At 44.0% G+C, this 25,333-nt stretch overlaps 2 protein-coding genes across 2 annotated transcripts in view; one reads left to right on the top strand and one right to left on the bottom strand.

Annotated features, from left to right (window-relative positions):
• The window catches only part of LOC130120620 (GRIP and coiled-coil domain-containing protein 2), a 48,241-nt gene that overhangs the window by 4,103 nt on the left and 18,805 nt on the right, over positions 1 to 25,333 (bottom strand). Inside the window, exons 15-22 of the mRNA XM_056289267.1 lie at positions 24,977 to 25,077; positions 18,623 to 18,700; positions 17,330 to 17,467; positions 13,302 to 13,423; positions 12,800 to 12,976; positions 10,837 to 11,039; positions 7,333 to 7,554; positions 7,073 to 7,212 (exon numbers count right to left, since the gene is read on the bottom strand). Of these exons, the coding sequence (XP_056145242.1) occupies positions 7,073 to 7,212; positions 7,333 to 7,554; positions 10,837 to 11,039; positions 12,800 to 12,976; positions 13,302 to 13,423; positions 17,330 to 17,467; positions 18,623 to 18,700; positions 24,977 to 25,077 (1,181 nt within the window). The remainder of the gene's footprint in view (positions 1 to 7,072; positions 7,213 to 7,332; positions 7,555 to 10,836; positions 11,040 to 12,799; positions 12,977 to 13,301; positions 13,424 to 17,329; positions 17,468 to 18,622; positions 18,701 to 24,976; positions 25,078 to 25,333) is intronic.
• tmem223 (transmembrane protein 223) lies at positions 5,897 to 7,059 on the top strand. The gene has a single exon (XM_056289265.1). The coding sequence runs from the start codon at positions 6,004 to 6,006 to the stop codon at positions 6,862 to 6,864; it is 861 nt and encodes a 286-aa protein (XP_056145240.1). The 5' UTR covers positions 5,897 to 6,003; the 3' UTR covers positions 6,865 to 7,059.

The following is a 25,333-nucleotide window of genomic DNA, read 5'->3' as shown; positions in this document are numbered from 1 at the left end:
CCAGCCAATCCAGCATTAGCTCTCCCAGCCATCAAACGAAGACAAAACTTAGACGCAGACGTGGACAAAGACACTGCATGGACGGTACAGGTTGAGGTCGCCGCTAATGTGAATTTGTGTTGCCATCTTCCGACCCTGGCACTAGGTGAGGCCGCTGCAAACATGAATTCGCACAGCCATCTTCCCACACCGGAAGCGTAACAATGACATATACATGCTATTTTTTGTCCTACAGCACATTGCCACAGAGGTCATAATTCTCAAGGGACTTTGATTGGCATGCTAGCTGCAGGAATATCCATCCACCAGAGCTTTTGCAAGAGAAATCACTGTTGATTTCTCTACCTTGGGAATAAGTCCAACTGACCTCACAACCACAGATCATACAACCACCAAAGCCCAGAACTGCTAAATCCTGCTCCATCACCTCTAGGATGACCTGAAACCAGACCCCAGATATCTAATCAAGTTGGTCACAACTGGAAATTTGACAGCATTTAATACCATAGATGCTGTGATGAGCTTCTAAGGACGACTTTCATTCCATTCATCTGACTTTCAATTTGGCAGTATGAAGTTATAAACCATGTTGTCATGTCACAAATATCTGTGAACTATCCCTGGAGGCTGAAAAGTCTTCTTTGCTTCTATGTATAAACCTAAGCATAGCCTGAGATCCTTAGTGTGGATTAAAAATTAATTTATTAATTAATTAAACAAATAAAAAAAAATTGAGACAACTATGTGGCGATCCTATTGGACAATCAATCAATATTACAGTTGAACAGTGTTCCCACATAGCTCGGTGTGGGAGTGAGAAACAGACCTGTTGACACCGATTTTCTCGGATGACAAACAAGGTGGAGCAGCTGATGTGGCTCGTTTGCTGTAAGATCACCCAGTAAATAGTCTGCACCTTTGTAAAAACGAGATCCTTGGACCAGTGGTAAAGCAAGCAGACCACATCACCACATTGTCTACAGTTATATTGTCTGTCCAACAGAAGCATGGCCACACTGGCATCACATTGCATTTTCTTCCCTGCTGGAGTTGTTCCCAACATGTAAATGACAGCATGTAGGGATTTCAGCTTTAAAATTGTGTCAGTATTTCTTGGGTGTATGTTTATTTCTTTCAGATTTTACTGCTATTCTATTTTTTACCCGTGAAGCACTTTTTAACTTTGGTTTGATAAATGCTATTTGGACAAAGTTTATAACATAATTATTGTGAAGTGTACAAGGCACCAACCAAGTTAATCAGTGAGCACATTTGGGATACTTTAAATCAGCATCTTCAACAGCTTATTTGAGTCCCTGCCATTATTCAGTGATTCGCACAGCCACTGGAGAAGAGAACGTTTCTAAACTCAAGAGGGGGAGGGGGCGGGGGGAAATTTACGCCCTCCAGTGGTTGCGTTTCTACTGGGGAAAGTGAAAACGTATGCCATCTAGTGATTGTGTTTCTACTGGAGGAGAATCTTCAGTGTGAGATTCTCCATTGACCATCCTTTAAAAAAATGGTTACAAATCCAAAGCTGAAAATATATTGAAACAACAAATTTTTGTGGACATATTAAACAATGAACTATGAAATAATAATAATAAAAAAAAACAACTGATCAATATTTTACAGTTTTTGTAAAAATTATAAACTTAATATTTAATTTTTCAAATGGACAACAGATACACCCGCTCTTTAACATCACTGGGCAGTATGCTGTGTTTTGTACCGTACTGCCCACACTGGTCAGAGAAAGAGAGATGTACAATTTACAGCTTCCCGAAAGCCGAAAGTCAGCAACAATGCTGGATAACGTGGGGATAGTGAAAGTGTGGTGGATTAGCAAGGAGGAAGTGAGGGCCGCTATGAAGAGTGCAAAGGCGACTGGTCCAGATGACATACCTGTGGAGGCATGGAGATGTTTAGGAGAGATGGCAGTGGAGTTTTTAACTAGATTGTTTAACACAATCTTGGAAAGTGAGACGATGCCTGAGGAGTGGAGAAGAAGCATACTGTACCCATTTCCAAAAATAAGGGCGATGTGCAGAACTGTAGCAAGCTCCTGTATAAAGCTGATCAGCCACAGCATGAAGATATGGGAAAGAGTAACAGAAGCTAGGTTAAGAGGAGGGGTGATGATTAGGAGCAGCAGTATGGTTTCATGCCACGAAAGAGCACGACAGATGTGATGTTTGCTTTGAGAATGTTGATGGAGAAGTATAGAGAAGGCCAGAAGGAGTTACATTGTGTCTTTGTGGATTTACTAGAGAAAGCATATGACAGGGTGCTGAGAGAGGAGGTGTGGTATTGTATGAGGAAGTCAGGAGTTGCAGAGAAGTATGTAGGAGTGGTGTAGGATATGTATAAGGGAAGTGTGACAGTGGTGAGGTGTACGGTTGGAATGTCAGATGGGTTCAAGGTGGAGGTGGGATTACATCAAGGGTCAGCTCTGAGCCCTTTCTTGTTTGCAATGGTGATGGACAGGTTGACAGACGAGATCTGGCAGGAATCTCCATGGATGATGTTTGTGGATGACATTGTGATCTGTAGTGAAAGTAGGGTGCGGGTTGAGGAAAGCCTGGAGAGGTGGAGGTATGCACTGGAGAGAAGAGGAATGAAAGTCAGTAGGAGCAAGACAGAATACCTATGCGTGAATGAGAGGGAGGACAGCAGAATGGTGAGGAAGCAAGGAGTAGAGGTGACGAAGGCATAGTATGAGTTTAAATACTTGGGGCTAACTGTCCAAAGTAACAAGGAGTGCGAAAGGGAGGTGAAGAAGAGAGTGCAGGCAGGGTGGAGTGGGTGGAGAAGAGTGTCAGGAGTGATTTGTGACAGAAGGGTACCAGCAAGAGTTAAAGGGAAGGTTTACAAAATGGTTGTGAGACCAGCTATGTTATATGGTTTGGAGACAGCAGCACTGACGAAAAGACAGGAGGTGGAGCTGGAGGTGGCAGAGTTGAAGATGTAAAAATTTTCATTGGGAGTGACGAAGGAGGACATGATTAGGAAAGAGTATATTAGAGGGACAGCTCAATTTGGACAGTTTGGAGACAAAGCAAGAGAGGCAAGATTGAGATGGTTTGGACATGTGTGGAGGAGAGATGCTGGGTATATTGGGAGAAGGATGCTGAATATGGAGCTGCGAGGGAAGAGGAAAAGAGGAATGCCAAAGAGGAGGTTTATGGATGTGGTGAGGGAGGACATGCATGTGGCTGGTGTGATAGCAGAAGATGCAGAGGAAAGAAGATATGGAAATGGATGATCCGCTGTGGCGCCCCCTAACGGGAGCAGCCGAAAGAAGAAGGTTGTAAAAAGGTTAATTCTGTATGTAACTGCACAAAGATGATTATAATCAAATAAAGGTAGGTTCAAATCAAATCTAAGTGTTGTCGCTGCCTTGACATTACAATGTAGCCCTAGACATTTTTTTAAAAATTATTCCCTCTGGAGAATTCAAGCCATTTCTCTCTCAATGAAAACAACCACCAGAGGGTGAATCTATTAATTTCCCTCCCTATGTTACAGCATGACCGTCTTTATGGAAAACATATTGTTATAAAATCTTCCCCCCTTTTTAAAGCGATAGTCATGAGCAGATGCATATCTGTGACCCCCCCCCCCCCCATGAAATCTCTAGGTTTGTGCCGGATTAGTGTAACGATTTCTTTTTGTCTCGATGCATGCTTAATAATTCAGGTGTAGAATTCCGGAATAGTTCAATCAGTTCATCTGGACACAAGGTTTAGTGGGAAAATGTTTCATCACATCAGTCTCAACTGACTGCAGGCATCCCCAGCCTTATAAATAGCACAGTTGCATAATGACCAAAACTGGCGATCTAACACTGGTTTCATATGCATATTGTCGAGACGATTAATTACAATGGCCACGTGTACTATTCATAGAGAATTGCAAGAACATCTGTCTGTGGACTGCAAGCCAGGGGCGTAATGTGCAAGACATGCTCCAAAGTACAAGACATGTCCACATCAGTATAAGAAACACCTACTCACCAGTTCAAGAAACACCCCCCTGTACAAGTCACCCCCCTGCACTAAGGGTAAGGTTGGGAGGTTAATGTTAAGACAAGTGATAATACAAATTATACCCCTATATGTTCCATCCGTCTTGCAGTCCGCAGACAGACCCTTCTTGAGGATTGGGGGATAGCTGCAATCACTTACTCATTCACTCATCCAGCGTCGTCCTTGTGGGTGTTAGCTGCTCGCGCTGCCTGCCTGATGATGTTGCCCCATCTGTCCCTGTCTCTTATGGCATTGAAAATTTCAGCCATAGTGTCCTATCTATTCCTTTAAGTTGTCCATATACTTCATCCTGGGGTGGCCACGTCCTCATTTGACATGCGCGAGTTTTGGGCAAAGAATAAAACCAATAGTTTGCCATTGCTTTCTGGAGTGGCAGTGCACGTACAGTGCGGAGGTCCTGGCCATTGTTCCATTGGAATCTTCTGCCCACAGCTGTGATGACAAAAGCCGTTACCAAAACTGCTTTGGCCGCTTTCTGACATCATCTGTCCCCTGCTTATCAGGACTTGGTGTGTGTACCCTTTAGTCTGCCCCCTCCCCCGGTGACCTGTCCAGCTTGGTTGCACCTGCCAGGGGCACTAGTCCCCCGCTGGCATAACTCCTGGGATCGTAAGGACATGGAAGCCTCTCCGCCACAACAAGGCAGGTACACAAGGAGAGGCTGCAATCTGCAATCACAGCGTTATAAAATGGCGGCAGATATACGCTATCTACACCAATGTAATCTACACACACCTGCACGCCAGTGGCCATGCTTTCAAGGACAAAGATGTGAACATCCTTGATAAGGAGGAGTACTGGTTTGAACGCAGAGTCAAAAAGACCATCTATGTGAAGAGGTAATGACCACCCCTTAACCAAGGGGGGGGGCGGCGGGGGCTAAGAGTACATCTGTATGAAATCGGTGTTAGATCGCTGGTCTCTTATCATTATGCAATTGCACTGGTTGGAGATACCTGCAGTCAATGTGTAATGAAACGTTTCTCCCACTAAACCTTGTGTACATCTTGATGCATGCTCAATAATCCAGGTAAGAAAATCCAAGGAAGTTGAATCAGTTCATCTGAACACAACGTTTCGTGGGAGAAACGCTTCATCGCTCATCTAAGTGACCTCTTCAGCCTCAACTGACTGCAGGTATCCCCACCCTTATAAACAATAGTTGCATAACAACCACAACCAACGATCAGTTTCATATGCAAATTGCCATGATTATTAACTAGAGTTACAATGGCCATGTGTACTAGTCCCAGAGGATTAGGGATTAGTTGCAATCACAGCATTGTAAAATAGTGACAGGGAAGTGTACATCCTTGATAGGGAGGAACGCTGGTTTGAACGGGGAGTCAAAAAGACCATCTATGTGATGAGGAAACAACCATCCCTGAACCAAGGGTGGGGGGCTAAGAGTACATCTGTACCACTAAACGTTGTGTACAGATGAATTGTTTCTTTCTGAGACTTGTGTACAGATAATAATAATAATAAACTTTATTTATATAGCACTTTTCTAAACAAGTTTACAAAGTGCTTCACAGAATATAGATGAACTGATTCAACTTTTCTGGAATGTCTTTTTAGAAACTCAAACTCACCAGGCTATCTAAAATATTTAGCAACAAATATATAAGTTTATTTTAATTTAGTATTTATATTTTGGTTTAGCGTAAATGTTTCAAGCACGAGGCAGTTGAAGGTAAATCCCTTCGGGCCTTATTCTCTCTGCTCTCTCACAAGGCATGCTCATGCACGTTTGACCGCTAGGGGCGTAACTTCTTTTTTTCGAGTGTCGTATCTTACCTAAGTGACGTCTTCGCCACAAATATGGCGGCGCCCTGCGCTTGAAGTATTACGTTTTGTAGGAGAGCAAGTTATGGAAAGCTCAACCAAATATTAGCTGATTCTTCGTACATCATTCAAGATATTTACATTAACGATATTATCTACAAAAAGGATGGGATTCCACAGTTTTTTGAGCAAAGTGACGGTGTGCTGCTCCAGCATGATACGGTTTCGCTTGTTCAATATCTCCCAAAATGTCGATTGGACACGGAGAGGGATCATCCAGCAAACGTCGCCAGGCCATGTGTCGTCCAGGACTGTTGGGCATAATATCCACAATGGCCCTACGTGTCTCACTACGGGATCGGCCCCCAACCCAGTGCTCATGGGTCTGCGTAGCGGAGGATTTCACTATAGTTCGTTCGTCACTCCTTTGTGCCAAAGGACGCCCGCTCGCCGATGGTTCAGCACATCAGCGCAGGTTTGGAAAGACGTTGTTCTATTCGAACACGACAGAAGCAAGTTCTTTCGTCTCTTGGCGATCTTCTGCGGCTGTCAGTTTCTGTTCTGGACGTATCTTGCTCACTTCGCTTACACTGGTCTGCGCAACACTGGCAGTACCAAAGAACAACACAAACAAATAACCACTGGCTTGGCGGGATTTGGGAGTTTTGAGATGAACATGGGCTCAAGTGCCTGGAAATACGGCTTCACCCTTGGATGCCTTGCGATAGGGGGCGGGATCGTTGGACTGGGTTCGCTGTTCTGCCTGCGTTCTGTCAGCCAGGTCATGTTGCATAAAGGCGGTAGGATGGTGACAGTTACCACACAGTCTCCGCTGGGACTGCGCAACGGGCGAAAAATAACCGTACCACTATCTCAAATAGCTTGCTATGCTCACAGAGAGGAGACACCCTCCTTCATTCCCCTCAGGGTGAGGGGCTATAGATTCTACTTTCTTTTGGACAAAGATGGGACAATAAACAATGCTAAACTGTTTGATATTACTGTCGGCGCATACAGAACAATTTAATTGGCAAAAACACTTTCGGCTATATATATTTTGTGGGAATGGGGAAAATCAATTCAGAAAGGGGATTTTTTGTGTGTGTGTATCAAATGGCTAATAATAATGTGCATTTTGAATGCACCTGACGGAGGAAATGGATTTTGAATGCATTGCCATGAGTGCACTGATTAAAGTCTGGATCTGATGTTTGTGTGTGTGTGTGCATGCATACTGCAATTTGCTCCATTAGAACTGCATTGGTTGCCTCAGTTTCATGCAGCAGGCTGTTCATGTGCTCCATATTGCGTGTTGCTGTGGTCAGCTTCTGACTCAGTTCTTGTTTAGTAGGCTCCACTGTCCACTCAAAAGGTTCTGGGGACCAAAACAAAACGCACTTCAAGTTAAAAATCAAACCATTTTGAGCCGATATATAATGGAAGGAAATAGGACCATTTGGAAAACATTCAAATGCATTCCACCACACACACGCACGTTGTTTGGGGTCTGGAGAGGTGAGAAGTTGTTCTAGAGAGGGTAGTGGTGTGTGCGCTGGAGAGGAGCTCTCAGTCTCTGTGGTCTCCATGCCCTCCCCCTCCCCCCTCGCCATGGACTGCAGATCGCTGAGAGCAACAAAGCCAAATCCAGCTTGGTTGTGGTCTTGATTTCTGCGCTGGGGTTCATATGGTTTACGGCCGGACTGGACCGACACAGAGCCTGAAAAGGAAAGCAGGGTAGAGAAATGTTTGGGAAATAAATGAGTAAATCGGTCATTTCGGGAAAAAACGGAGGGGGGAAAAAGTGAATTTACATTATAAAAATACGTTTCCATTGATAAGACAGGAGAAGGCCCTGGAGACACCAGTCATACTGCTGAACTCCATTGGGCAGTAAGCTCAAAGACAGTGAAGAGCAGGAATATTGCGTGAAATCGCTAATATAACTTGTACTTGAATGCTGAGCTGTAGATACATTTTGTTACTTTTACTTGTATATAAATATCTACAATTGTGTAAATATTGTAGTTTTGTATATCATCTGAAAATGTGTAAAAGCTTTGTACTTGAACACAGATGTAGATTGCTTCAAACAAATATTTTACGTGTAACACTCGATTTACCATTTGACATCGATTTCATGTGTCTGTTAGATCAGCCAATCAGGATAGAGGCTTTTACTCCCTCTTACGTGCAACATGGTTTATGCAGAGAGCAGGGTTGCGAGTTTGCAGTAGAAGGTAGATGACTTAAGTTAATCACCAGTTACAATGACGTTCAGAAAAACTCAAGTTATTCACATTGTGGAATATACACAACATGATGCAATATACATAAAAGGACAGTAATTTGACCGTGACTTATTATGTCATATATGTGTCCTCTCTACAGCTTTATCTAGAAAGGTAGCAACTTCCCCATATTAACCAAGGTTTCTGACAATGATGTAAAGTATCTCCAGTCCCATGTAGGAGACCAGGGGTAGGGCAGAGCTGCAGGGCAACGGAGGGGAATTCTGACAGACTGCAGTTTGGGCATGGTAGAACTTGTATTCCTGTTTTAAGGTAGCAGTGTATACAGACATTTACAACAGTGTAGCAACAGGTAGCATGGGTAACAGAAAACCATGGATTCTGTTACCTCTTCCATAGCCACTGACACCACCAAACAATAGTCTACAAATGGATGGAAATATTAATTAATAATCACATTTCTAAAACAGCATTGATCCGGCTTGATAATAATCTTACACAATATATCCTAGGCTAAATAATTTCATTCATTTGAGATAGAGCCAAAAAGGGAAAGAGAGCCAAACCTCATTTGATCCATTGTCTCTTAAAAAGGGTTGCGTACAACGCTTGTGAATTTAGAATAAAACCCTCTCAACCACATGCTGTTTCAAAAGGAAAGCCATTGATAATAAAAATTACCAAGGGTATCATTATTCTATATCAAGCAATTTCTGTTTATCCCACAATGTCATGCTAATGACACCCCCAACGACCGTCGCTGCTAAACAAATGCATATCAATAGCTCCGATGGCGACGGGCGCGGCCAAACATCGGTACACAATGAGCCACGCATATCTATGGCTCTGTTAGCGACGGGCGTTGGTAAACATCTGATCACAAAGAGCCATGGACATCTATAGCTCTGACAACGACTCCAAAGAGGATAAATTCTGAGTCTCATCACCAGCCAGTCAGACTAGCTTGGTCTAGTCAGAAAGGCACAAACTGAGGAAGCTTCTTGGATGATAGGCGAAATGTCTTCACAGATATATACCAAGTCCAGTTGCACTTGATTCAACTCCTTTGGATAGTTAAAGGGAAGGTTTACAAGATGGTGGTGAGACCAGCTATGTTATATGGTTTGGAGATGGTGGGACTGACAAAAAGACAGGAGGTTGAGCTGGAGGTGGCAGAGTTGAAGATGCTAAGATTTTCATTGAGAGTGATGAAGGACAGGATTAGGAATGAGTATATTAGAGGGACCGCTCAGGTTGGACGGTTTGGAGACAAAGCAAGACAGAAAAGATTGAGATGGCTTGGACATGTGTGGAGGAGAAATGCTGGGTATATTGGGAGAAGGATGCTGAATATGGAGCTGCCGGGGAAGAGGAAAAGAGGAAGACCAAAGAGGAGGTTTATGGATGTGGTGAGGGAGGACATGCAGGTGGCTGGTGTGACAGAGGAAGACGCAGAGGACAGGAAGAAATGGAAACGGATGAGCCGCTGTGGCGACCCCTAACGGGAGCAGCCAAAAGTAGTAGTAGATGTTTATGTGGGAGTGCATGTGTGTGGGAGGACTTCCAGTCAGTGGAATTCCAATTCATGGTTGCAGGGGAAAAATTCCTGAAATAAAAAGTAGACCACTTTCAAGCAAGGTAAAAATATCCTTGACATCTTGATAACCTTGATAAGAAGTTTATGTGTGACACAGTGGTTAGTGCTGTCGCCTCACAGCAAGAGGGTCCTGGGTTCGAACCCCGGGGTTATCCAGCCTTGGGGGTCATCCCAGGTTCTTTCTTGTGTGGAGTTTGCATGTTCTCCTCGTGTCTGTGGTGGGTTTTCTCCGGGTGCTCCGGTTTCCCCCACCATCAAAAGAAACTTGCATGTTAGGGTTAATACTCCTGTCTGTGCCCTTACCGAGGCATGGCAAGACAAACTGGAGTTGGTCCCCAGGCGCAGCAGCTCACTGCGCCTAGCTACACAGATCACAGCTAGGATGGGTTAATTTGCAGTCACTGAATTTCCCCAAGGGGATTAATAAAGGTGTGTGGGAGGACTTCCGGTCAGTGAAATTCCAATTCATGTTTGCAGGGGAAAAATTCCTGAAATAAAAAGTAGATCACTTCTAAGCAAGGTAAAGATATCCTTGGCCTTGAGCTTGAGCATTTATATATAAAAAAACATTTTAAAGGTTGATTCCTTTGTTTATAACCTGGGTCTTATTTTCAAAGTTTTTGCCATTGTGTATATGAGTTACGAAATAATTTTGCTCACGGCTTCATTTTGGAGATTGTGGTCATAGGACCACCATTTACAACTGTGTCTTACAGGGCAGTGGAACACTAGCCATAAACCTATTCTTTCAAGAACAGTGAAAAAAAAAGTGTGGTTCAACTGGCAGGAAGTGGTTAAGCAATGTGATGGATGTTGTTATTGGATGGTTTGTGGTGATAACTTTTACTTGCACTCTCTTTTTCACTTTCAAATACTTGGTTTAGATGACTGGGGAATGAGGTTAATTGGGGTTGAAACATGTCTGATGCTTGTGTTCTGGCGCCCCGTTAAGACACCGCTGTAAAACTGTGTCCAGCAGTGGTCCCATGTCCAACGTCTCCAAACAGAGCTGGTGAGTAAAATGACATCATAGCTGATATGCACGATGGCAAAAACTACAAAAATAAGACCCAGGTTGCAAAAAAATTAAACTATCCTTTAATTCCTGCTCACATACACATCACATCATACTTCACGCTCCTATAGTCCTTACTGCTCTGCAGGGTGAAGACCTGATCTTCTAAGCGGGCCAGCTGACTTCGCAAGGTCTCTACAGTGGCCCGGTGTTCCTCCTGTAGCCGCTTCACCTGCTCCCTGAAGCCCTGGCGCTGGGCCTCGGCCTGGGACTGCAGCTCAGTCTGAGTCTGTGCCTGCTCTGTCCGAAGGAGCACGTTCTCCGACTGCACCGAGAGGAGCCTGGAGGTGAGGGAGAGGGAGAAGGGTTAAGAAGAAATACAAGGTAAGATGAGCACCACAGACATATTTTCACATTCTGTAAAATAGATTAAGGAGTCCGTAACAGTTTGAATGTCTGACATAGAATAAATAACTTTATGACAAGTTAATGTATTGTTATGGTTTGAGTTGGTGTCGAGGAATAAGTACTGCCTCAGTCTCTATTCCCAGAGTTGTTCATCAAGACAGAAGTTTTACTGTATGTGCATATATAAGAGTCAGCATATGAAAACAGGGCAAAGGTTTATTAGTTTAGGCTGAACTGAAGAATCAAGAACGAGAGTCCTATGTGAGGGCGATATACACTCACCGGCCACTTTATTAGGCACACCTGTCCAACTGCTCATTAACGCAAATTTCTAATCAGCCAATCACATGGCAGCAACTCAATGCATTTAGGCATGTAGACATGGTCAAGACGATCTGCTGCAGTTCAAACCAAGCATCAGAATGGGGAAGAAAGGTGATTTAAGTGACTTTGAACGTGGCATGGTTGTTGGTGCCAGATGGGCTGGTCTGAGTATTTCAGAAACTGCTGATCTACTGGGATTTTCACGCACAACCATCTCTAGGGTTTACAGAGAATGGTCCGAAAAAGAGAAAATATCCAGTGAGCGGCAGTTCTGTGGGCGAAAATGCCTTGTTGATGCCAGAGGTCAGAGGAGAATGGTCAGACTGGTTCGAGCTGATAGAAAGGCAACAGTAACTCAAATAACCACTCATTACAACCGAGGTATGCAGAAGAGCATCTCTGAATGCACAACACGTCGAACCTTGAGGCAGATGGGCTACAGCAGCAGAAGACCACACCGGGTGCCACTCCTGTCAGCTAAGAACAGGAAACTGAGGCTACAATTCGCACAGGCTCACCAAAATTGGACAATAGAAGATTGGAAAAACGTTGCCTGGTCTGATGAGTCTCGATTTCTGCTGCAACATTTGGATGGTAGGGTCAGAATTTGGCGTCAACAACATGAAAGCATGGATCCGTCCTGCCTTGTATCAACGGTTCAGGCTGCTGGTGGTGGTGTAATGGTGTGGGGGATATTTTCTTGGCACACTTTGGGCCCCTTAGTACCAACTGAGCATCGTGTCAACGCCACAGCCTACCTGAGTATTGTTGCTGACCATGTCCATCCCTTTATGACCACAGTGTTCCCATCTTCTGATGGCCACGTCCAGCAGGATAACGCGCCATGTCATAAAGCTCGAATCATCTCAGACTGGTTTCTTGAACATGACAATGAGTTCACTGTACTCAAATGGCCTCCACAGTCACCAGATCTCAATCCAATAGGCCACCTTTGGGATGTGGTGGACCGGGAGATTCGCATCATGGATGTGCAGCCGACAAATCTGCAGCAGCTGCCTGATGCTATCATGTCAATATGGACCAAACTCACTGAGGAATGTTTCCAGTACGTTGTTGAATCTATGCCACGAAGGATTAAGGCAGTTCTGAAGGCAAAAGGGGGTCCAACCCGGTACTAGCAAGGTGTACCTAATAAAGTGGCCAGTGAGTGTATAAGTCAGGACACTTTGGTGTGGGATTAAGAGAGTTTGAAGGGTATTTAAATAAAGGAATAGGATGAGGTGTCAGGACGATCACTAGGTGCAATTAAACAGATGGTAACCAGACATGGGAAATAATGAAACAATTCAGAAGCCAAGGTGTTGCTGGTAAACAGGTATGCAAACACACTTCACCCGACCCCACTCACTTCTCTCTGAGCTCCGCCTCCTCGCTGACAGTCTCATGGAGGATTTTGTTGTGGCGGTCCAGCAGAGTGTCATGTTCAGTTTGAAGCTGCTGGAGTTCTGCCATGCTGCTCTGGAGGCTTTGCTGGCTCTCCACCACCTTGGCCTGCAGCTGCTCCACTTGTGCAGAGAGCTGCTCCCTGGTACACACATTAGAAACGCCACTCGATTATTCACACACAATTCATACTGCACCCACCCCCCAATGTGTGTGTGTGTGTGTGTCTGTGTAAGTTTGAAAATACAAGAAAATTTACTCCATGGAATAGCTGTACAGTAATTATTTGTTTTGGATGAAAATTGAGCAAAGATGATAGATTTTCAATGGCTATACCATCTTCCTAGTCTGCGTGGGCATTACTTTTGGGTCAATGTCAGAGACACAATGACGACTACACCCATCACACATACACTTGTGGTTTTCTGAATTCTCTCTTCTTTTTTGCATGCATAGTTAAGCCTTACCTTTCCAGCTTGCCGGGGTCTCCTTCGCTCTGTAAAGTGCTTTTGTGCTTCTGCTGTTTGAGCACATTGTGGACACGCACCTTGTAGCTCTCAAACTCTGCTGCTGTTGACATCAGCTCAGCCTGCAGATAGTATATACACAATTTACACAGCTGTTAAACAGCAATATTTGAATTCCTGGTCCTTACTATGCAACTCACAATAAAAGCTCACAATTGTCGTTCAGGGGTCTCACTTATAACCATTGTGTACGCACAAGACGAAGCCTGAAAAACGCATAAGCCACTTCCCACGCATAATTTGTGATCTATAAAAACAAACATGGGCGTCTTGGTGGCGGGGCATCTGGGTGGCGTGGCGGTCTATTCCATAGCCTACCAACATGGGGATCACCATTTTGAATCCCTGTGTTACCCCCGGCTTGGTCGGGTGTCCCTACAGACACAATTGGCCGTGTCTGCGGGTGGGAAGCCGGATGTGGGTATGTGTCCTGGTCGTTGCACTAGCGCCTCCTCTGGTCGGTCGGTGCGCCTGTTCAGGGGGGAGGGGGAACTGGGGGGAATAGCATGATCCTCCCACGTGCTATGTCCCCCTGGTGAAAATCCTCACTGTCAGGTGAAAAGAAGCAGCTGGTGACCCCACATGTATTGGAGGAGGCATGTGGTAGTCTGCAGCCCTCCCTGGATTAGCAGAGGGGGTGGAGCAGCAACTGGGATGGCTCAGAAGAGTGGGGTAATTGGCCGGATACAATTGGGGAGAAAAAGGGGGGAAACAAAAAAATAAATAAATAAAAAAACTTGATGGGAGAATGTGCACACCTGTATGTAAATGCAGATAGTGAGGTGGCAAAGTGAAGCCAGATTGTAGATGTCCTTCTCCCCAGCAATGCCCTCCAGCTCCTCTTGGGGGATCCCAAGGTGTTCCCAGGCCAGATTGGACATGTAGTCCCTCCAGCGAGTTCTGGGTCTACCCCGGGGTCTCCTTCCAGTTGGCCATGCCCAGAAAACCTCCAAAGGAAGGAGCCCAGGAGGCATCCTAATCAGATGCCCGAACCACCTCAACTGGCTCCTTTCGATGCGAAGCAGCAGTGGCTCTACTCTGAGCTCTCTCCGGATGTCTGAACGCTTCACGCTATCTCTTACACTGAGCCCAGACACCCTACAGAGCTACAGAGGACATTGTCTAAGACTTCCGGGGCATAGTCTGGAGATGTTTCACAGATGGAAAAAAACAATCTCAGAGACATTGTTTATATGACTGGAAAAGGAAAGGGTACTATCTAGGATAACACCAAGGCTCTTATCCTGAGTGGAGACAGCTATGGTCAATGGGAAGTGAGCAAATATTAGTTTTTGAGAATACAGCTTTAGTGCCAATGAGGAGTAGCTCAGTTGTACTACTGTTGAATTTCAGACAATTGTTAGTCAGCCATATCTGTACATCGTGGAGAAAAGCAGTGAGGGTACTGGAGGGGAGCGTGGAAGTGGGCTTAGTGGACACACAAAGCTGTGTATCATCAGCATAGTAGTGGAAATGGATACCATAGTGCTGGAAGATGTTGCAAAGAGGGAGGCGGTACAATATAAATAGGAGTGGCCCCAACACGGAACCCTGTGGAAATCTATGAGGAACTATCAAACTTTCTGGCCGGTAATACTGAATTTGTACAAAATGTGTCCTGTCTTTAAGGTAGGAAGCAAACCACTGACAGACAGTGCCCCTGACTCCAATGCTAGCCAGATGATCCATGAGGAGCTGGTGGGATATAGTATCAAAGGCTGCAGTGAGGTCAAGGAGGATGAGGATAGGGTAGACCCGTGTCAGCTGCACGAAGGAGGTTATTAGTGATCTTAACCAGGGCTGTTTCTGTGTTATGTTCAGGGCGAAAGCTAGATTGAAATTGTTCAAAGAGATTATTGTTATCAAGACAGAGAAATGCAACTACCCTTTCAAAGATTTTGGAGATGAATGGTTAACTGGAAATAGGCCGGTAGTTGTTTTGGTCAGTGGAATCTAAATTAATTTTTTTCAGAGTTGGTCTGATTATGGAAACCTGCAGTGAAGGGGGAACTGTACCAGTGGACAGAGGAGTTGATGATGGAGGTTATCAGGGAGATGATAGAGGGCAGGCATGTTTTAACTAGGGTTGTGGGATTTGGATCCAGGTGACATGTGGAGGTGTTAGACTTAGTAATAAGTTCAGATGATGCCAGATGATGTCCATGATGCCTCCCTGCCAGACAAGCTAAATCATTTCTATGCCCGCTTCGACAAGGACAATACTGACCCAGCCACAAAAATCCCCAGTGACCCAGAAAACCAGGTGCTCACTCTATCAGTCGCAGAGGTCAGAGAATCACTGCGCAGAGTGAACACACGGAAGGCTGCTGGACCAGACGGCAAGAATGGTTTCAGCCATTCAGCGAGGCTGCACTCGTCATACTCTTGTTATGATGGGATCTACTCCCGTATTTTCACAATGTGTGTCTGGTGTGTGTCTGTGTGGGAGTCTATAAACGGCCAAACTAAAGCACTTGGGGCCTAGATTCTTTTTGGAGGTTATTGGGGATGATCAGGGGCACCTATAACAAATAGCAGAACATTAAAATTATGCATAATATGCAGAATATGCATAAAATATGTGGAATCCCTTCATAATCCTGAGCAGTTCAACAAGATGGCGGGCTCTGGCTACGTCACGCCTCGGCTCTTTCCGCCGTTCGCACAAACCTCGCGCTCTTAACGGGTTGCTGGATGGCGGTCGGAGACAGCGAGCAGCGTTGCAAATAGCAAGCGTCCGTGAAATAAGCCACAACGTCAGAGTCGCATTTGCATGGGTCGAGCACGGGCGTATATGGCAGCTGTCACGTGAAGTGAACTCAATATTCTGTTTTTCAATGTAAATCAGCGCGTGCGGGCGGTTCGGGTTTTGGCGGGTCTGACGAACAATAAAGTTGTCCGCTGTTGCGCGCGTGGAAGTGTCCGAGTGTCTTATCTGATGAATCAGATTTAAAGGCCCAAACATACTCGGGCGGAACCCACGCGGAGCGGACTCCACGAGGAATGTCCGCAGTCATTTGGGCTTCCATAGTCGAGCGCACTTTCGCGTTGCAGTTTCCTGTAAAACCGTCCGTGAAACACTACATTACCCACAATGCTTGCGTGTTGTTACACTCTTCTGTCATGGCGTCCGACACTGACGACGAGGAAGAGATGCTCTTGCCTGCTGGCTCTACAAGAACATAAACTGAAGAGACGGTGGTATGTATCCTCTCTGTGACGTGTCGTACAGGTGTGGGTACTTTCGCACCTTCTACTCATATATTTTCGGAATCTGTGTGTGTGTGGTGTTAGTGTGTGTGTGTGTTAGTGTAGATAGTGGGACCGAAAACTAAAGCATTTATGATCCTAATTTCTTTTGGAGGTGGTAGGTATTGTTCCAGAGAGTACCAGAAAAATAGCATAAAATTAAAATATAGTTATAATAATTGTGCATAATTATGCAAAATATGCATTTTCTAAAAATGGCTAAAAACCACTTTTCTCGGCATTTCAAGTGATTCTGAGCATTTGGGGGGAGGGAGTTGGAGTGGGGGGGGTTTAGGGGCAGGGGGAAGGCGGTTAGCTGGCAGGATGAAGACGAGGGAGATTTACACGGGTGGATAGCTAATAAACGTCATGATCACCGCAACTTGGTTGCGGGTCACTTACTAGTATCTATCATAATATCACGCAGGGTAATGATCAGTCTATTGGAACAAATGGATAAATGAACAAAGCAAGAAGAAAAAAGTAGTTAACAGAAACAGCATATTACTGACTGGTGATGAAAGACTAGAGATTAAAAAAAAGAACAACAAGGGCAGAGAAAGAACAGAGGTAGGGCAACGGGCAGGTAAAGTGCATTCCGTTAATGGTAAGGCTGACGGATTGTCTTCTGGGGTTTGAACATTAAGTGTGTGTTTGATAATATTTGCTTGTGGGCCTCTGTGTAGGATATTAGTGTGTGTGTGTGTGTGTGTGTGTACCTTGGCTGTGTTGCATTCCTCCTGCAGGCTGCTGATGTGTTGCTGCAGGGAGCTGGTCGTTCTCTGCTGCTGCTCCATCCCATACTTCAGCTGCTCCTGTAGACGGTGGCGCTCCGCCATCAGCTGAAAGACCTCAATCTCAACACACAACAAAACACAGTCAGTACTGTAGCGAATTCAGGGGGGGCAACCACAGGAACTGCTGCAGCCGGGACACGAACTCGTATCTCCCGCATCGCGGGAGACATCGCTACACCGCTCGATTAAAGGGCGTGACCCGTTAGCCAAGGGCTAATGTGTCTGCTTATCCATGTACTTTACACTATGTTCACATGGTGTTAGAAAAAGTCGATTTATTGTGTTGGTCTGAGTAAAACTGGACTTTTAAAATACATGTAAATGTGTTAGTCCGACTGAAATCGTACTAAATCGAATTTCTCGAAGTCGGACTAACACACCTAGACAATGTGGTTGGGGATCGATTTACTCTGGCATGTATACGCTTCAATCAGCCCTGAACTGGCCTAGGCGTTATGCGCATGATACATAGTTCCCGCGGCGGTCTTCCACCCGGAAGTCGAACAGCGTAGCATCAACAGTATCAACATGGCGAGTGCTAGAGCGAGAACCATGCATTTCTTGACACCATGAGCACCAGGGATAGCGTGTATCTCATTTGTACCAAAAGTAAAGCGAAGAGTACGTATGAAATGTACAGTGCTGTAAAGTTGTCCGTGTTTTCACCACTCGACATGGAACCCGCTTGCCGACTGCTAACTTGTTTGTCGCTTGTTTGGTATGTGACGCAATAGGTCAACTGGAAAAAGGTCCAATAGCAACCAGCTGAAAGGGGGCATATCGCCACCTGCCATACCGGGGTCAGATATACTTCCATCAATAAATTGATTCTCCCCTGGTTCTTGTATACTGGGACAACGACAGTAGTCCAATTACATGGCCTAATCGAGCTATAACCGTAGCACCGCTTAACTGTGCACGTAAATGCAGTGACTGTTTAAGAGTAACTGTAAGTGTAACAACTAAAGACATCTGAACATAAGGTAAGGCTGGTGCAGGTTTCCCCTTCTGCTATTCCTCCCTGTTTAAATGTGATGGTGGCGACAAAACAAAATAAATAATGGTGAAAGAGGAAACAGAGGGATCTCATTTGAAATTAAAAGAAAAAAAAAACGAGACTGAATAAAATGAGTTCACATCCCTGGTTCTCCTTGTTATGTCAGAACAAAGGTGGGTATGAAAGTGGGTAAGAAGAAAGGTGCTGGGCGGCTTTACCTTGGAGCTCTCTAGCTGCTGCTGGTTAGCCTCTAGCTGCCCCTTTAAGGAAGCCTGCAGCTCGATGAGAGAGGCCTCCTGGAAACACATGTGGACACACATACACTCAAACGAACACAGCGGTAAGAAAAATGAAAGCACATGAGTTTTAACAAATGTGAACGGGGACTACAGACAATAGCCTGCAGAGCTATGCCCGATGAGGTAACGCCAAGGGTGGTCTGAAAGGACGCGGAAGCGGGACAGGCTATGCTAATTGCTAGGCCATGCAGACTGGCAGTTCCGATAACACTGAGGGTGGTCTGGTGGTGGCCTCGCCTGGCCTTGACTGTATTTTTAGTGTCGTCGTATGGAGAGCAGGTAGGTGTGTCGAAGGTGTCTGGCTGGGAGAGCTGGCATTGGCTCGGTTGAGGGAGCTTGGTCTGCTGCATCCTGTGGGCCCAAGGACCATGGCCCTGACTGAAGCTGCGCAACTGAAGCTTCGCCCGCAGAGAAATCACCGAGGGCGGTCTGACAGGACGCGGAAGCGGGGCAGGCTAAGCTAACTGCTAGCCCATGCAGACCGGCAGTTCTGACAGTCATCCTGGCTGGCGTTCGTTCTCCTGGACAGTGATTTATTTATTTATTTTAGTTTAGATATATGTGTTAGTTTGGATATATGTGTTCTTGTAGTTCTTGTAGCTTTTGGGTGTGTTTTTGTTTTTGTGTTGCACTGCTGTGGGCTGGGGAAACAATGTTTCGTTTCATTTCATGTGCGCAAGTGCATAAAATGAAATGACAAATAAAGCGTTTCTGACTCCAAAAACGTATTCAATGACTTCCTAGTCAACAATCCCACACATGGATACATGAAACTATTTACATTTACAAGGCAACTCACACATGTAGCCTGATCTGTAATTTGTATGGCAATGTTACATGTCGGGCTCATGTACGAACGTGAGTCACAGTCAATCTGTAAAAGTTTTGTGAACAAAAGATTCACTCACATTTACTTAAGTTCTTGAATGATGATAGTTTGAAAAAAAAGCCATATGATTGCTGTATCGGTCTTACATAGGATGCTTTAAGAGGAATGACTGAACTATTGCATCTGCGACTTGCTCATGGCAGGCTTTTTTCTAAAGCGGGAGATTTACAGTACGTAAAAAAAATGTGCCCCCTTACTGATTTCCTCTATTTTAGCATAATTGACACACGTAATTGTTTCAGCTCTCATACAAAATTTAATTTAAGACGCGAACCCGGGTAAACACAAAATTCAGTTTTTAAATGATACTTTTATTGAAGGAAAGAAGTTATCCAACACCAACTGACCCTGTGTGAAAAAGTAAATGCCCTCTTAGTTACTGAATCAACCCATTAACCACATGTAATTGATCACTGGATTCCATTAGAGCAGACACACTCAGACTTGATTACTCCCAGCCCTGTTGAATCTAAACAATGACATATAGAACCTTACCATCAATATGGATGAGGCTACATGTTCTCAACAAGCAGCACACTATGCCACAATCAAACGGAATTCCGGAAGAGATGAGAAAAAAAAGTTGTTGAGATATAGCAACCTGGAAAGGGTTACAAAGACATTTCTAAGGCTCTGGGATTCTAGCGAACCACAGTGAAAGGCATTCTTTCTAAATGGAGAAAACTTGTAACACTGATGAATCTTCCCAGGAGTGGCTGGCCTACCAAAATTCCTCCAAGGGTTGTAGCAATGACTGATCCAGGAAGTCACAAATAAACCCAGGACAACATCTAAAGAACTACAGGCCTCTCTAGCCTCAGCTAAGGTCATTGTTCATGATTTGACAATAAGAAATAGACTGGACAAAAATGAAATTCATGGGAGAGTTGCAAGCTGCAAAGCACTGCTAACTAAGCGAAACATGAGTAGTCGTTTCACAGTTGCAAAAAAGCACACTGATGCCCCCCAAGCCTTTTTCGATAATGTTCTGTGGACAGATGAGTCAAAAGTGGAACTTTTTGGATGACACAGGTCCCGATATGTCTGGCATAAAGCAAACACAGCATTTCACAACATGAAACAGGGTGGTGGTAGTGTGATGGTGTGAGGATGCTTTGCTGCCTCAGGGCCTGAAGACTAGCCATCATTGAAGGGACCATGAATTCTGCTCCTTAGCAGAAAATTCTGAAGGAGAATGTTAGTCCGTGGTCTGAAGCTGACGCGCAATTGCGCTCTGCAGCAGGACAATGATCCAATACACAAGAGTAAGTCCACTTCAGATTGGCTATAAAGTGGTCTAGCTAAAGTCCTGATTTGAACCCCATCAAGATACTATGGCAGGACCTTAAAAAAGCAGTTCATGCTTGAAAACCTTCTGATGTCGCTGAATTACAGCAATTCTGCAAAGACGAGTGGACCAAAATTCCTCCACAGCGATGGGAAAGACCTTTTCCAGTTATAGGAAGCGCTTGGTTGCAGTTGTTGATGCTGAAGTTGGCACAACCAGTTATTAAGTTCTGGGGGGCAATTACTTTTTCACATAGGTGATATGGATGTTGGATAATTTTTTTCCTTCAATAAATGAAATCATCATTTCAAAACGGTGCCCTCCCTTCAACACAAATGACTGCACCTCAAGAGACCCGCCTGTTGAAACTTCTAAAGTTTGTGGACAACACAACCATCATTGGCCTTAACCGGGATGGTGACGAGTCTGCATATAGATGGGAGGATGATCAGTTGGCCCTCTGGTGCAGCTGTTAAGAACCTGGAGCATGCTCAAAATTGTGGTGATGACAGTGGACTTCAGGAGGAGCCCCACAACACTGCCCCCCCACGATACTCAAGAGCATGGTGTCTGCAGTGAAAACCTACAGATTTCTGGGTTCCACAATCTCCCCGGACCTAAGGCGGGCATCGAGCATAGACACAATCATCAAAAAGGCCCAGCAGAGGATGTATTTTCTCTGCCAGCTCAGGAAGTTCAACCTGCATCAGGAACGGCTGATTTACTTCTACACTGCAATAATCCAGCCTGTCCTCTGCACATCCATCACTGTCTGGTTCGGATCTGCCACCAAACAGGACAGGGACAGACTGCAACGGACAGTTAAGTCTGCAGAGAAAATTATTGGTGCCAACCTGCCCTCCATTCAAGACTTATACACCTCCAGAGTCAGGAAACGGGCGGGCAACATCACTGCAGACCCATCACACCCTGGTCACAACCTGTTCCAACTCCTCCCCTCTGGCAGGCGCTACAGATATGAAAAAATAGTTTCTTTCCACGGGCTGTCATTCAAATGAACACTTACCACTGTTAATAAATCCAACCATTCTGTATATACTGTACCATACATTGTATGTATACTGGTATGTTCTATCATGTCCATCTACCTTAGGCATGTATGCAAGCAACCTGCTAACATGTATTTCATCCATTTCATCCATTATCCAAACCCTATATCCTGCTCTCAGGGTCGCGGGGATACTGGAGCCTATCCCAGCAGTCATTGGGTGGCAGGCGGGGCGAGACCTGGACAGGTCGTCAGTACATTTATTTCAGCATCTTTGATATAGTCTCTGCACTCCTGCACTTTATTGCCTCTTATTTCACATGTATACAGTCAATCCTTGTGTATATGCCCCATGCCCCATTAAGAGGATATAGGGTAAAGGGTCGAGATAACTCCTGGTTCTCCCCAGAGCTTGCAGATACTACTCATGTGCGTAATCTGGCTTGGTCAAAGGCAAGAAAATCAGGTTCCTCAGCTGATTGGCTCGTTTTCAGACAACTAAGAAACAAATGCTCTTTTATTAAGAAAGCCAAATCAGAATACTATTTGTCTGTCACCAAATAATCCTCAAAAATTTTGGAAAGTTATCATTCACTTTCTGTGAGCAAAAGCTCTGAAGCTATACCTACCTATGTTTTAAAGGACTCTGTTCCTGTCTATGATAAAATGGAGGTACTCACTTGTTTTAATGAGAATTTTATATCTTCTGGCTCTTTCTTTGACTCGGTATCTGTCTCTGTGAAACCTTGCGCAGACCTCTCAATGTATGGTGGTCAGCCTTTCAACTTTGTACCTTTCTCTGTTCAGGAAGTGTATAATGCCCTTAAGGCTTTAGATCCTAGAAAATCCTTTGGACCTGATCAAATTGAACCTTACTTCTTGAAACTGGCTGCTGATTTTGTGGCAGAGCCTCTTGCATACCTTTTTAATCTTACAGTGGAAAATAATGAAATTCCCCTGGTATGGAAATCAGCTTTTGTTCTCCCTCTATTAAAAGGGGGTGAGCCAGCGATTTTAACTAATTATAGACCAATATCGAATCTATCTGTGCTGGCCAAAATTCTTGAAGCTCTTGTGGGGGAGCAAGTAAAGGAGTTTTTACACTCCAATGCCATCCTATCGAAATATCAATCAGGCTTTAGAAAAAAATAGTACCATCACAGCTGCAATGAAGTTGGTTAATGACATTTCTGTTGCTCTTGATAAGAAACAACATTGTGCGTCACTTTTTATTGATTTGTCAAAAGCGTTGACACTGTTGACCACAGTATTTTAAAATGTAGACTCCGTCTTTCAGGATTTTCAGAGCAAGCAGTCGCTTGGTTCTCAAATTACCTTAGAAACAGAACTCAGTGCACTAAATATAAGGGTGTGTGTTCTGATGTTGTTACTGTCCACAAGGGGGTGTCGCAGGGCTCTGTATTAGGTCCCCTTTTATTCATTATTTACATCAATGATTTGGGTCTACATGTGTCAGATGCTAATTTGCATTTTTATGCTGATGATACAGTTATTTATTGCTGTGGATCTACTCTTGTTCAGGCCATTGAATCCCTGCAGAAAGCCTTTGTAGCTGTCCACCACTCATTATTTCAGTTGAAACTTGTTCTAAAAGCTGATAAGACTAAGCTTATGCTGTTTTCCAATTCTAAGAAGATATCACAAATTATCCCTTCAGTAACCACTTTAGAGGGAAATGAAACAGAGGTGGTCAATGTGTACAAATACCTGGGTGTCCTGATTTATGACTCCCTCACTTTCGAGCCACATGTGGAGAATCTTGTGAAAAGGCTGAGGCTGAAATTAGGTTTTTATTTTTGAAATAAGTTGTGTTTAGATTTAAATGTAAAAAAGCGACTTGTTGCTGCCACCTTTTTACCTGTGTTGGATTATGGAGATCTTTTGTATATGAATGTTTCTGCTCAATGTCTCCACACGTTAGACACTGCCTACCATTCTTCTTTGAGATTTATTACTAATTGCAAATCATTGACACATCACTGTGAGTTGTATGCTCAGGTGGGATGGCCTGCTCTGGCCACCCGAAGGCTCAGTCATTGGTTTACTTTTATATATAAGGCAATCCTCGGTCTACTGCCTTCCTACATCTGTGACTTAATTGCACTGAGAAGTGTTGGCCCTTACTCCTTTCGTTGTCTTGGCTATGTGTTGCTTTCTGTTTCATATGCCTACACTGAATTGGGTAAAAAGGCTTTTGTTCATTCTGCACCTTTAACCTGGAATATGTTGCAGAATGACTGGAAACTTACAGAGTTAATCTCACTGAGCCGTTTTAAATCCAAATTGAGAGTACTTGAAGCTGATTTCACAACATGTACTTATTTTTTATAATCTGCTTGTAATTTACTTTTTTGCTAATTTTTTTGTCTTTAGTTTGTGTTTTCAAATGTGTAATTTTGCAACTGTGTGATTTTATAACTGTGCTGCCTATCTTGGCGGTCTCCCTTGAAAAAGAGGTTTGTAATTTCAACGGGATCCTCCTGGTTAAATAAAGGTTAAATAAAATAAAATATATATCTGGAGATTGTTGTGTTGTTATTATATGTTAAGTACACTGAGAAAGCCACAAAACTGGAGTCAAATTCCATGTATGTGCAAACCTACATGGCCAAAAAACTTGATTCTGATTCGGTATTTTCTGTTAATTCAGGTTCTCCTTGTCTTAAAAATACATTTTGTTTGAGGATCTGAAACCATTAAGTGTTATATGTAAAATAGAGGATATCAGGAAGGGGTCAAATACCTTTTCACGGCACTGTATTTGTAAACCATCAAGAGTAACAGAATATTTAAAAATATCTGGCAAATGAACTGACCTAAGAGGGGTCAATCTACTGCAGAGGATGAACTCAATAGGCAGTTGCATGGTAGTTAGCATTTACATCATCTACAATAAAATAAAAGTTATCCTATACAAGTGAGAGACAGGAGGAAGGGTCATATTACGTGTGAACGAACACTATGTAAATCTTATGGGTGTGAACAGAGGAGGAAAACCAACATCAGAGCTGGAAAAGTGATTGCAGTAACGTTACACAATGTTTGAATGCAGCTATACAAACAGACCTGTTCTTTCACATTGGCTAAGTCCTTTTTGGACTTGACCAGCAGCTGTTTCATCTTGGAGGTCTTTTCCTTCCCCTGTTCTAGCTGGGACTTCAGAGCCTCTGGAGACATACACACACATACACATACACATAATTTCAGTGACATCTCCTCATAGTTCAGCATCAATAAAGTGCTTTTGAAGTGGCCTAAACTAATTCAACTGCAACATGAATTTCGAACAAAGAACATTCCAGTTTTTATTCAGGTACAAACTATGTCAGATGAGCCTTTTAATGTAAAGTGGATGTCAACTATTTACATTTTTTTCAGCTTGCTAATTATAGCCTCATATTGTTTTGATCTAATTTTTATTTG

This window comes from Lampris incognitus, chromosome 11, assembly GCF_029633865.1.
Source record: "Lampris incognitus isolate fLamInc1 chromosome 11, fLamInc1.hap2, whole genome shotgun sequence".
Lineage (NCBI taxonomy): Eukaryota > Metazoa > Chordata > Actinopteri > Lampriformes > Lampridae > Lampris > Lampris incognitus.
This window is presented reverse-complemented; position numbering and strand designations above follow the sequence as displayed.